This window comes from Bos javanicus, chromosome 14, assembly GCF_032452875.1.
Source record: "Bos javanicus breed banteng chromosome 14, ARS-OSU_banteng_1.0, whole genome shotgun sequence".
NCBI classification, from domain to species: Eukaryota; Metazoa; Chordata; class Mammalia; order Artiodactyla; family Bovidae; genus Bos; species Bos javanicus.
This window is the reverse complement of record NC_083881.1, coordinates 54,645,759-54,658,687: the sequence shown is the minus strand read 5'-3', so window position 1 is coordinate 54,658,687 and position 12,929 is coordinate 54,645,759. Positions and strand designations below refer to the sequence as shown.

Genomic DNA, 12,929 nt, shown 5'->3' with positions numbered 1-12,929 from the left:
GTGTTGGGTGTGTTTGTTCATTTGTTTGCTTTTGTTTAGTTTCTAGGAGGGAAAAAAACGAAACTATGTTTTCTATCTTGATAGGAACGATCCAGTAAGGAGGGAGGAAAGAGATGGGATAGCAGGGAGAGGGGAAAGGCATTCTGAAGCCATGTCCCTGAGTTTCAGAGAAGGGTGGACAGTTCAACTCTTATAATAGAAGGAAAGGCAGATTGAATAGGCACAGATGGAGGTAGGTGGATAAATGTGGGTGCTGGCCCTTGTGGAAAAATCTCTTCTAACTGATTCTATTTTCTGAGTGAAAGTGGAATCAAAGGGAGGTGTTAGAGGTTTATATTTATCTAGAGAGAGTGAATAGCTTCAGGAATTGCAGCATGATTGCCTTGCGGTGTTAAGAACCCATTTGGGATTTAGGCATGAATGTAAAATGAGAGCAGTCAGCACACGTTGGCTTTTTCTGTCTTCATGATCAGCTCTGCAAGGACAGCAGAAATAGGCAATGGGTTGGAATTAATTAGGGTTTGGATTTTACCAGTTGAATACTGGGAAGTAAGAGAGGGGCAATGGAGTTGAGGTGGTCAGCAAGGGAGTGATTTTAATACAAGGCAAGAGAGCATATGAAGATGGTGAGCATCCAAGTTGCCCCAGCATCCCTAAAGACATAAGCAAATGCCAATGGAGTTTGTGAGTAAAATTCTCCTTAAGTGACATTTTTATTAATATATCAGCATGGCTCAGAGACAGGTTTGGAAGTGGGGGTGCTTTTGCAAAGGAAAATCACCAAAGGAAGCACTAGAACACGTTATTTTCCAACAGATAGCATCCTGGACAGAACTGAAGGACTGATAAGGCAGAGATATTAATGGCTCATATTTCAAAAGAGCAGACTTTTCATGTTAACAGAATGTATCAGTAGAAATATTTGTCAAAGCAGTAAGCTTACTCAGTGATAATGTTTTGCTCAGATAACTTGGGCCAACATGTATATTTTCTGCAAGAACTAGTCAAAAGATTTTAATGACAGCAAGAATTGCACATTGAAACACAGCACTGAGATTTCTACCTCAGTTAAATTCTTTGTGCATTTAATACATTATGCTTTATACTAATTTGCATTAAAATGGTAAATGCAACTATTCCTTGTATTAATATATATAGAAAAAATCCCAGTAAAACATGAACTTGAGGCCACTTCTACTATACATACCTCAGTAATTTCTTAAAATTGCTCCTTTAGGTACTCAAACATTACCTCTATGCACTCAAATGTTTTTAACTGCTGCTGCTGCTTCTGCTAAGTCGCTTCAATGGTGTCTGACTCTGTGCGACCCATAGATGGCAGCCCACCAGGCTCCCTGATCCCTGGGATTCTCCAGGCAAGAACACTGGAGTGGGTTGCCATTTCCTTCTCCAATGCGTGAAAGTGAAAAGTTAAATTGAAGTTGCTCAGTCGTGTCTGACTCTTCGTAACCCCATGGATTGTAGCCTACCAGGCTCCTCTGTCCATGGGATTCTCCAGGCAAGAATACTGGAATGAGTTGCCATTTCCTTCTCATGTTTTAAACTAGTGTTCTTTAAATAGCCTATAGCCAAATTATTTATATGTCCAAACAAATTAAATATTGTTCTATAGCAATTATTCTTAGACTTTTGACAAATATCAAATTTTTAAAATATTGGAATATAAAATTAAAGTTCTTGCCTTAATTTGTTACTTAAATTTGGTTTGCTTATATGTACAATTTATTGAATAGATACACCAATATTTTATATAACAACAAAACTGACTAAGCAGTAATATTTTAAAATTTCTTTTGAAATGTCCATGTCTCAACAAAATTTATACAGTTCACATACCATATTTCTGGAGAACATATTAGAATTTTCTGCAGTAGGAAAAGTAGACATGTAATACACTTTTTTATTTTCTAGCTATTAATTATTCTAAAGATAATATTTTTCTTGTCTAATTGTGGCCACACAGTGTGACAGCTGTTCCTTAGATGCACCATTCCACCTTTGAGAATAAGCTGATGTTTTTCTTAAGGCATGTTGAATCTCTCTAGCTGTAAGGAATTGGCTTACTTGCCCCTGGAGGGTATCCCTGCGCACAGTGTATATGGGAATAATGAAATCTGTCATATACCTTCAAGGAGTCTCATTTTCAGGGACCAGCAGGTTGGAACTCATTCCTGGTTCTGGCACTCTCCATGGGCTGTGTGAATTTGGGCAGGTCCCTTCCTCTTTTTGTGCTTCAGCTTTGTTATCTGTGTTCCCCTCGCAGTCTTGAATAGAATATTAAATGCAAGAGAATAGGACTCGATCTGGTTTAACAAAGAATCTCAAGCCCCAGCACACAAATGGATCCTGAATCAATATTTGTTGGATGGATAAATATATAAATTATATAATTAGAAGAGTTTATCAATAGTTATTATGTAATAGGAATACCTTGAAGATACAGTGACAAAGTACATGATGAGTACAGAGTGCAGCCTGGATCTCTTCTTGGGGAGAGTTCTAGATAAGCCAGAATGAGTTTGCCTTCTGTGTCTATTTCCCCTTCAAATTGTGGATGGCGTTTATATTAGGGCAAGTGGCCCTGTGGTATGCTCTAACACCTGGGAATTGTGTAAGAGGGAAAATATTTATTTTATTACTACTCATATCTCTTAAATATTTCATAATATTTGGGAGAAGTGGAAACAAGCCAAATGGATTAAAGTATTTTAGCATACAATTTAAAACTCATGCCATCAAAGAAAAGGTTTTTAGAGCTTAACCAGGCATATAAGAAAACTAGAGGTAATGTATATGATATTTCATTGATTTTAAGATGCGCATTTAAAAGTTTTTACATATCCAAACTCTGGATGCATTTTGCAATCAGTGGTATCTTACAATTGACTGGACTTTCTTTTGTTCTTTTTCCTATCTTTTCTCTCTTCCTCTCTCTCTTCTTTGTAGTTTATAATATGCTATGCTATGCTAAGTCACTTCAGTCGTGTCCGACTCTGTGTGACCCCATAGACGGCAGCCTACCAGGCTCCCCTGTCCCTGGGGTTCTCCAGGCAAGAACACTGGAGTGGGTTGCCATTTCCTTCTCCAATGCATGAAAGTGAAAAGTGAAAGTGAAGTCACTCAGTCGTGTCCGACTCTTAGTGACCCCATGGACTGCAGCCTACCAAGCTCCTCCGTCCATGGGATTTTCCAGGCAAGAGTACTGGAGTGGGGTGCCATTACTTTTTCTGAGTTTATAATAAGGTATCCTTAAATAGATTTAATGACATATTATACAGACATATATTAAATTTGTCTTTCTCAGTGTTTATTTCTTACCATAACTCAACCCTAGAAAGGACCTGTTAGGCATTTTTCTAATTTCCCAGCCCATGGAATATTAATACCAAAGATATAAGCTATAATCTCTTTATATATTGCATGGATATATGTGTTATATGAATAAAAACAGTAGGATTTTTTGTTCCCCTCAAAGAAACAATTTTTGTCCCCTTGGGGACACTATTATATTCATTGAGATTGCGGGTATGAAAATAATACTCTATATTATTCTTAGTTTTTGAAATCTCATTTACAAGAACATTGGCAATCATAAACTAATTCCCAGGTTTAGAACTGTTGGCTTTAATTATATAACAAACTGACTAGGAATTTTATTTTATCCTGAAATACTGTCAAAATGCATGTAAAGTTGGAACATTTGCTATTTACCCCAACGGTCAGAAAGCTATCCACAATACTTTTTGTTAACAATTGAAAGATTGTCAAATTCATCCAATGGTATCACTCAACATAACATTCTCATATTATGAAATAAGATGATTTAATAATTTCAGTGTATATACATTTAAGATCCTCACCACTTCAACTTTACTTACAAAGTCACCATTTTAAAGACATAACTTGAACACTGAGTCAATAACGAGATATTTAAAGACCATCTAGTTTCCATGGAGTATAAAGAGATATTGCCTTTATGCTCCACATATGCACTCCATGGGAAGGATGAGGAAGTGCAATTCTCAAAGCCTTTAGTTAGCCCTCTTCTACTGCAGCCTAGGTAGTTTTTGGATTCTACCTTCAAAACTAATGATGGAACACAGAACTCAGTCCATTTGGGACCAACGTCTGCACCAGAGGAAAGACAGGCACTCAGTCTATGATCATCAAATCAGGATTTTCTCTCGAAAAGCTAATTGTTATATTCAGCAGCTTTAACTGTTCAAGAAAGGAGTGATTTACTTACTTGGAGAGTATCTTTTTATAACAAAATTGTTCACCATGATCTTCAGTGTTCACTTATCTTTGCTCTGGGCTATGCCGTTTAATGTCCATCCTTTAAAATTAGAGGTGCAAAAGACTCTAAAAATTAGTGATAGGAAAACGTTTAACGTTATTGTATGCATTACACTATTATTTTATATTTGACAATTCCAACACGTGTCTATTGGCCTTGCTGCCTTGGGTGGTGTTAAATGGCTATTTTTGAGACTCAAGTGTGTCAGAACAATGTGCTGTTGTTTTGGGGGGATGTGGGCTATTCTAGTAGACCAAGCAACGTGTCAACTAAAATGAACACAGGCAGGACTCAAAAGAGACTCAGCAGCAGTGTACAGACATCCACATCAAGGCTTTATCAATCAAGTTAGTTTTACACAAGTTTTGTAAGTAAACTGAAAGTGAATTCAAAACCAGAAATCATCTCCTCCACTGCTCCTAGTACTTGCTCTTTCTCTGCCTTTCAGTCGAAGCATCTCCATGATACTCCGGGCATAGACATCTCTCAAGTTCACACTGATATATGAGTCAGTGGCTATATTCTTGGTAAGTTTCTTCAGAGCCTCACGCTGTCTAACAGCTGCTTCCTTGAGCTTCAAGGTGAAGTAGCAAGCGGAGAAGCGGTCGTTAATAATAGCAATGGGCAAGGCCAAGACAAGGATTCCCGATAAGATGCACATGAAGGCCACAATCTTGCCCGTGGTGGTGTCTGGTCTGATGTCTCCATATCCCACGGTAGTCATGGATGTTGTGGCCCACCACCAGGCACAAGGGACGCTTGTGAAGGTTGTGTCGGGAATGCTCTGCTCAGCAAAATATTCCACAGTTGAAAATATAGAGATTCCCACAGAGAGAAACAGGAGCAGCAGGCCAACTTCTTCGTAACACTGGGTGATTGTCATTCCAAGGGAGCGTAAGCCTGAAATAGAACAGTTGGTGTCAGTCACGGCCACCCCTTCTCCCTTCCTCTGCCCATTTCCATCTCCCTCTCCTTCCCTGCTATCCATCCCAAAACATGCATTTGACATTTCCTATGGCTCCAGCATTGGGCAAAGTTCTGGGGGTACAGAGGTGACAAGTTACAATCTTCAGGAAGTTCTTAGTCTAGTTGACGGGGACTGATTGAGAAGGCTAAAAATAAATATAATCAGATTCATTCACTCACTTATCTATTAACACGTGCATGTATGCATGCTAAGTTGCTTCAGTCATGTCCGACTCTGTGCACCCTGTGAACAGTAGCCCGCCAGGCATTCTCCAGGCAAGAATACTGGAGGCAGGTATTCTTGCCATGCCCTCCTCCAGGGGATCTTCCCAACCCAGGGATCGAACCTGTGTTTCTTAGGTCTCCTGCAGTGGCAGGCGGGTTCTTTAACACTAGTACCACCTGGGAAGCTCCTAGCTATTAAACACCTACTATTTATACAAAAAAGATGAGAGAAGAGATGAAGGGCAGGCAGGGGACATTTGATAGCACTTTGTCCTTTAGACAATGAGAGCCTTTGCAGCATTGTACGAGGAGGGCTCTTTTGGTCAGGTCTGCATTTCAATACATCACCTTGCACGCTATTCTAAGGCAGTTTTATGTTGTCTCCTTATATTTTATGTGTCTGTTTTTCTCACTTTCCTGATAAAGTTTAACACAATTAGGGGCATCATAATCTGAAAGAGCCAGAAGAAGTAAAAGATGAGAATGAAGTGAAGCAGTAAAAACAAGTTAGGATTCAGGAACAAAATTCACAAAAGAACATCAAATCTACATGTGAGGACATTCTAAAAGGAGGGGTTCCAGTACTCCTCCATTTCAATGACACCCATTGAAATTTTTGTCCTAAATACCAAAGTTATAACAAGAGGAGCCCATTATAGGATCGCTATTTGAATAAGGTATCTTCCCTAACACTAGAGATACTGATTAAAGTTTATCCATATTTTGAAGTCATATTAACATGATGTCACAGTGATATTGTCTCAAAAGTCCAAAGTAATACCTCTTGGAATTATGTTTAAATTTTTATTCACTAGAGACTATTTTAAATACATTAAAATACTATTTCTGCTCTCATTATTCTGAATTTTGTTCTTAGAATTTTGAGATGTTCTTTAATTATTAGCCAGCTATTTTAAAAGACCATTGAAAATAATTTGAGATTTAACTTTAAAAGGCATTTTAAATAATATCTTTAGAATACCTTTTAGAAAACTGGCCTTGATGTGTCTGTATTGAATTGGATTTCTGAAATTGAGAACATATGAAGAAATGCATAGTGTTTGGAAAGACTATTGTCATTCCAATGTTCTAAACAGTTCATTTGGAAAAGAAATAAAGTGGCCTGAATTTCTGCAGGTTATATCAATTAACTCAGATAATCCTAAACAATAACATGAGATAGATGTTATATTTATTATGCCATTTTACGGGTGAGCAGACCAAGGCACAGAAAAGTAGCATATTTAGTACAAAGTAACATGCCAAAGACTTAAAACTAGGCTGTCTGGTCCACCACTGTCTTCTTAAACCATTATTTCATAATACTTCTCCATTTTATAGTTAATACCTAGAGAAATATGTGCTCTATGTTTATATTTTGCTAAATGTAATGCTAAAGACAAAACTGTCAAATATTCATTGCAACTGCTCATATCTTTTCAATAAATTAAGACTTTATTAATACTTCTACTTGCCTTAGAACTAAGAAAACCTTTGAAGAGGTGACATTGTGGAAATTACTATTATTTTCTTTTTCCTTTCTTTTGGGGAAAAACGTAGTCTTTACTGGGTGTTTTTAAATTGAATCCTGTGAAGAGTTTATAAATACTAGAAGAAAGCATCCCATTATGGGTGTCAAAAAACAAAGAGTGGTACTTCTAAAAGTTGTTGGAAACCCCATTATCAAATCCCTGGTATGTGAGGCTAGCTAGGAAAATACACTACCAAAATTATATTAGGAGCAGTCCTAGTTTTCTCAGAGATGTGGGGGGAAAACATATCTGAGGTTCATTTCTTCCTAGATATATAAGAAGAGATCTCTACCATCAACTCCTTTTAGGTGACCAGTCAGGCATATATCCAGGGAAATCAGTGGGAATAGGAGTCTCTAGTCAGTTATTTGTATTTATATGTTTCGTATTAATATTGTATCCTACTCCAGTGTTTCTCAAAGTGTTTCTCAAGACCACCTACATCAAAGTTAGCTTGTTAAAATGCATGCTTCTGGATCCAACCCCCAAAACTAAAATTTGAGTCTCTGGAGTTGGGGCTCAGAATTTGCATTTTAACAAGCTTTTCAAGGGATTCTTGTTTTTATTAAAGTCTAACATAAGGGAACACATATGTGCTCCAGAACATCTAACAGACGGCAGGGCCAGTCACTGAGAATCCCTGCCCTTAGGGATGGAAGCATCATCTTTAATGGATTTGTATGATTTCCTCTGATTTGCCTATAATTCTTCATGTACAATTGTGTGTGTGTGTGTTGTGTAGACATTTTTCTAGAGAGAGTGTTCTTTAGATTTTCAAGGCTTTATGGATACATACAAAAAGCTAAGGCATTCTTCTTACTGTCTCTCTTATGCGTCCCTAGTTCAGGACAAAAAAATTCTCAGATACTAGACAGGGCATTTAATTAGCGTCTTTAGCTTTCTTGTAAGTGCTTCCTGGATGGCTCATAGTGAAGACTCTGCCTGAGATGCAGGAGATGTGGGTTCCATCTCTTGGTTGGGAAGATCCCCTGGAGGAGGAAATGGCAACCCACTCCAGCATTCTTGCCTGGGAAATCCCATTGACAGAGGAGATTTGTGGGTTACAGTCCAAAGGGTTGCAAAGACCCTTTTACTTCTAAAGCAAACATTTCCATTGTTTTCTCCCAAATTATGAGAAGGCCCCCAGTGCCCAGTCATCTCTTTTCGCATAGCCAGAGAAGGTCCTGGAGGACTGACTTTTCTTCTGCCAACAAACTTCTGTGAAAAACATTTCCTTCAACACAGAAAAGAAACTGGCTTATGTTCCTATATATCATATATAATTTGTGCATATCTTATTATGTGCTGTTTATGCATATTTTATGTAGCACCTTCCAGAAGCACTGTGTCTTTAATTTCTGTACATCTTCTGGGCACCTGGGTTAAAATAAAATAAACATATGGTTAAATAGTTTCTCACATGTCTTAAGGAGAGAAAGTGTATGAGAGGCAAGTTGTCCTCTCTACCTGTGATAACAACCTCAAGGTTTTGCATTTCAGTACCTTTCTGGAGATCATAATTGGGTGAAATATAGCAGGTGGTATTCTGAGTGTCAATTGAGAGTCAAGAGTCGCTTCCCTTGGACCCTGGTCAAAGCCCTAATGCTTAAGAACAACAGCGAATGAAAAGGCATCATGAAACCTGAATACCTGTGGAATGCCTGCCCAGTTTGAGCATGCGCAGAGCCCTGAGCAGCCTCAAAACCTGAACGATGCGCCCCACGTTTTCCAGCTCCTGTGTAGTCTGGCTCCCACTCAGGCTTTCTACCAGGAGAGTGATGTAGAAGGGCAAGATGGCAAGGAGGTCTATGATGTTCGGCACCTTCCTCAGGAAGCGGCACCTGTCCCTCACGCACAGGAAGCGCAGGACAAACTCGCCCGTGAACCAACTGATGCACACATACTCCAGGATTTCCAGCAGCTGTGGGTCCAGCCAGCTTAACTCGGCTGACATCAGGGCCATGTTGACGATGGACACTGCCACAAAGATGATGGAGATGACCCCAAAGATTCGGGCTGCTGTGCACGACCCAGGCTTCTCCAGGATGTTCCAGAGCTTCTGGCGGATGGTGGGGCAACGTCCCTGGGAGAAGTCCTGTTCACTCTCATGCTGACTCTCCTGGTCTTCTGTGTCCTTCTTAAAGTCTAACGTTTCACTCAGCTCCTTTCTTCTGAAGTATCTTTTAGGGAAGACAACCTGGTGATTAGTCTAACTTTTTAAAAATACTGAAGTGAAGTGGGAATTAAACTCGGCAGTGAAGTCATGCTTCTTAATTCAGTAACATGCAGAACAAGTTCATGCTATAGTTTACCCAGGCCATCTTTTCACAGGACTCAAATGTGAAAGATTGTTGCTTTTAAAACGGAGCTTTTGTGGTAGAAGTTTATACAGAATAAATTATACGTAGCAAAGCTACTTTAGATTAATGCATTTTACGACCTAGTTTTTTCTTGTAACAAGAACAGAAGTTTGCAACAGGGAATTTTTTTTTTTAATGTGGGTAATGGAAAGATATTCATAATAAAATGGTAATAATAGCAAAGTAATTGCAAAATAATAGATCACCAAAGTCCCACACTTATTCACAAAGAACCAACTTTCTGTCTTCTGGATTTAAAGCAGTTCTTTATCCAAGTTTTAAAACTGAAGCCTCCTAAGTGTGATAAAGCACCACTCTCTATACTGTAACCTACATCCCTGTAGGTGTGTTTTTGGGAGCATAATTTTTGACTCATCTTTACAATCACCAGATCTTTATTGCAGGCCTGACCGATCTTGATTACAAATGAATTAGCATACCTTCACTAGAAAAAGCAGAAGGTTCAAAAAGTCCCATCAAAACTTGGCTTTGATGCTTTCCGGCCCCCACTACCACCCTGCCTTCTTCTGGCTCCTAAACGGCCACAGGTAGTGTTCTTAGGCCTGGCTCGAGCGAGGCTTGGGTGAGGTCTCAAATCTTGCCCCTGGACGCCCCATCCCCACGGCGCCCGCTGCCCTGCCCCGCCCCGCTGCGCCCCCGCCCCCGGCGCTTCGCGGGTACCTGTCCCGGCAGCAGGAGTCAATGCTGAGCTCGTCAATGCCCCAATACTGGATCTCCTGGAGGAAGGAGAGCGCGCACAGCTGCTCCATGACGTGCAGGCGACCGGTGCGATAGTAGTGCAGGACGTAGCGGAAGGCTTGCGAGCTCCGGTCGAAGAAGTACTCGTTGTCCACGGGATTGGCGTCGTCACAGAGCTCCAGGGGGCTGGGCACGGCGGCCAGGGCCCCGCGGCGCCGGCACGAGGCCACCACCACGGCCAGCTTGCCCAGGCGCGTGTGCGGGAAGCAGGACAGCGCCTGCTGCGAGAGCACAAAGCGGCTGCCGCCCACGTTGACGGTGAAGCTGTCCCCGAGCGCCAGGGGCTCCCCTTCACCCTCGCTGCAGAAGACGCTGGAGTCCAGCGAGGTCAGGGAGGCGCTGTCCAGCGAGGAGTCCGGCGGCGCCCGGCCCCGGGGAGGCAGCTCCATCCTCGCCGCCGCTGCCGGAGAGCTCCTCGAAGTTGAGGGGGAGGGGGTTGGCACGGCCGGGATTTCCCGGGCTCCCGAGGGGGGTTCCTCCCACCCGCGAACCTTTCCTCTCTCCACCCCCTGTGCTGGTTCTCCCTCTCGCCGCTAGGGAGCCGCGAGTGCGCGGGAGCCGCGCATCCGTGCCTGGGATGGAGACGAGGGGTGGCGCCCTAGGGAATCGCTCACGTGCGGACCAAGCCGAGGACAGCCTCCGGGCACACAATTGGTCGCTGTGGTCCTTCTCGGACTCACTACCCGATCTCCAACTTTGTAACTGAGACCTCCAGCCTGGAGGTGTTTGGGTGGAAGGCCTCGCGGCCGCTGGAGCGGGTGGGGAGGGACAGAGGAGGGAGGTCTACCGTGGAGGAGGGCTCGTCGAATCTTGAAGGAATGTAAGCAAGGGGGTGGGTGAGACTCACGCCCGCCTGCAGGGGACCAAAACGGAAAGTTCAGTAGCAAAGGAAGGGGTAACCGGGTCTGAGTCTTTTGCAACTTCGGGGTGTATATTCCTCCCTCTTCTTTTGCGGCGCGGCCTCATAGGCCTCCCGGGGAGCGGTCGCTGGCGATGCGCGCACGTGGGGGAGGGTGACCCGGGCGCGCGAGGCGTATCATTTGCTGGCATTCACTCTCAATCATTCTGGCACCCTCCTCTCCTAATTTTTGACCTCCTGGTAGGGAAATGAGCGCAGTTAACGCTGACTTTTGATTAAGTCTCGGCGAGTCACTGCGAACCAGGGGTCGTGGCCAGCTCGTATCACATGTTGAGACACTTTGCGCCCTTTGGTTCAGCCGAGTCTGTCCCTACAAGTTTCCTGGAGAGGAGGTGTTCTGGGCGCGTTTCTCGGCACACAGCGAAGCTGTCATTTTAGGAGAAGGGAAGGCAAAAAGACAAGGACTAGAACAGGCGTGGGCTGGGGCAGGAGTTTAAATAGGAACGACAACTCGGCAAAGGGAGAAGCCGAGCGCCGCGCCCAGGTGAGGCTAGGAGTGCATCCTCGGGGTCCCCGGGAGTCACGCCCTGGCCAACCTGTTGGACACCGGGCTGGAGTGGGGAGGCGGGCAGGGTGACTCACCTGCTGCTCCAGGCACATCTGGGTTGCGCTAAGTGCTCGCTGCTGGTTACGGAGCCTAGGTTTGATCTTCTGGATCTACACGAGTCTGACTTGACAGGTCCGGGAGCAGAGCTGTGCTCGCCACCGAGTTCTTCTGGTCTCCACTTGTCGCCACGCGACTCGCGGCTCCGGCCCCGCGGCTGCGGCGGAGGGTGGCCGCCCCCGCTCGCGTTCCCTCCCAGCCCCCGGCGGTTCCCGGCGCCAGCTGTGGGGAGTGCGGGGAGCGGAGGGAGCTGAGACCGGAGGAGGAAGTGAGGCGCTCGGTGACTCTGAATATTACATTCATCCTGAAGGCACTTCAAGGATTCCTATATTAGATTCCCGGTTCCCTGAATCTGTGCGCTCAGGAATGCTAAAGAACAAAATTTTCAGCTGTGTAACTGCCCTAATCCTGCTAAACTCAGGGTTAGGGCAATTATGTTAACTGCTTTGGGTGGCATGGTTCAAGGTTTTCCCCATTAATTTCAGCAAGCTGCAGGAAACCTTGCCTTTTTTTTTTTTTCAAAAGTCTTTGCAAAAATAGGTGAACCATACTTATCTCCTCCCCTCCCCCCACCTTGTAAGTAGTTTTATAAAGTATTTATAAGGAGATAAGCAGGCAGTTTGATGCAGTACAAAGGGCTTTTTCATAGACTGATGTGAAACACAGCTGTGTAGTTCTGGCTTTGTCAGCTAGCAGTGGGACCTCTAGCCAGCAAAGGCCTCAACACTTTCCTTAGTAAAAGTTCAAGTTTTAATTAAAAAACACTCAGTGTTTACTGGGTGCTTACTTTAGGCCAGGAAATTTTTGTAAGCCCCTTACCCATCCAGTACTTTGTGTGATCGTCATAACAATAGTGTGAAGTAGAATATTCATTGAAAGGACTGATGCTGAAGCTCCAATACTTTGGCCACCCGATGCAAAGAGCCCACTCATTGGAAAAGACCCTGATGCTCTGCAGGATTGAAGGCAAAAGAGAAAAGGGCAGCAGAGGATGAGATGGATGTAAAGCATCACTGACTCTATGGATACGAATTTGAGCAAACTCGGGGAGATAGAGACGGATGGACAGGGAAGCCTGGTGGGTTATAGTCCATGGAGTTGCAAAGAGACATGACTTAGTATACAGGTACTGTGAAGTTTTTTTTTTTTTTTTTAAGGAGGTGAAGCTTTTCCCTTGCATAGAGAGAAAAACTTCTCCAGTATTTCAGTTGTTGATTGGGCATTGAAAAAAGCCAAAAGTTCTGCC

At 43.1% G+C, this 12,929-nt stretch overlaps 1 protein-coding gene across 2 annotated transcripts; it reads right to left on the bottom strand.

The window, feature by feature from the left end:
- Positions 1 to 4,632: 4,632 nt before the first annotated feature.
- On the bottom strand, positions 4,633 to 11,907 carry KCNV1 (potassium voltage-gated channel modifier subfamily V member 1). 2 transcript variants are annotated; one of them, XM_061439112.1, is made up of 4 exons: positions 11,662 to 11,907; positions 10,083 to 11,445; positions 8,692 to 9,221; positions 4,633 to 5,218 (listed from the first exon to the last, which is right to left on the bottom strand). In XM_061439112.1, exons 2-4 carry the CDS (start codon positions 10,547 to 10,549, stop codon positions 4,707 to 4,709), a joined length of 1,509 nt encoding a protein of 502 aa, XP_061295096.1. In that variant the 5' UTR covers positions 10,550 to 11,445; positions 11,662 to 11,907; the 3' UTR covers positions 4,633 to 4,706. The 2 variants fall into 2 exon arrangements, with proteins under 2 accessions (XP_061295096.1, XP_061295097.1); XM_061439113.1 differs by having other exon boundaries at positions 10,083 to 11,907.
- Between the last annotated feature and the right edge of the window lie 1,022 nt (positions 11,908 to 12,929).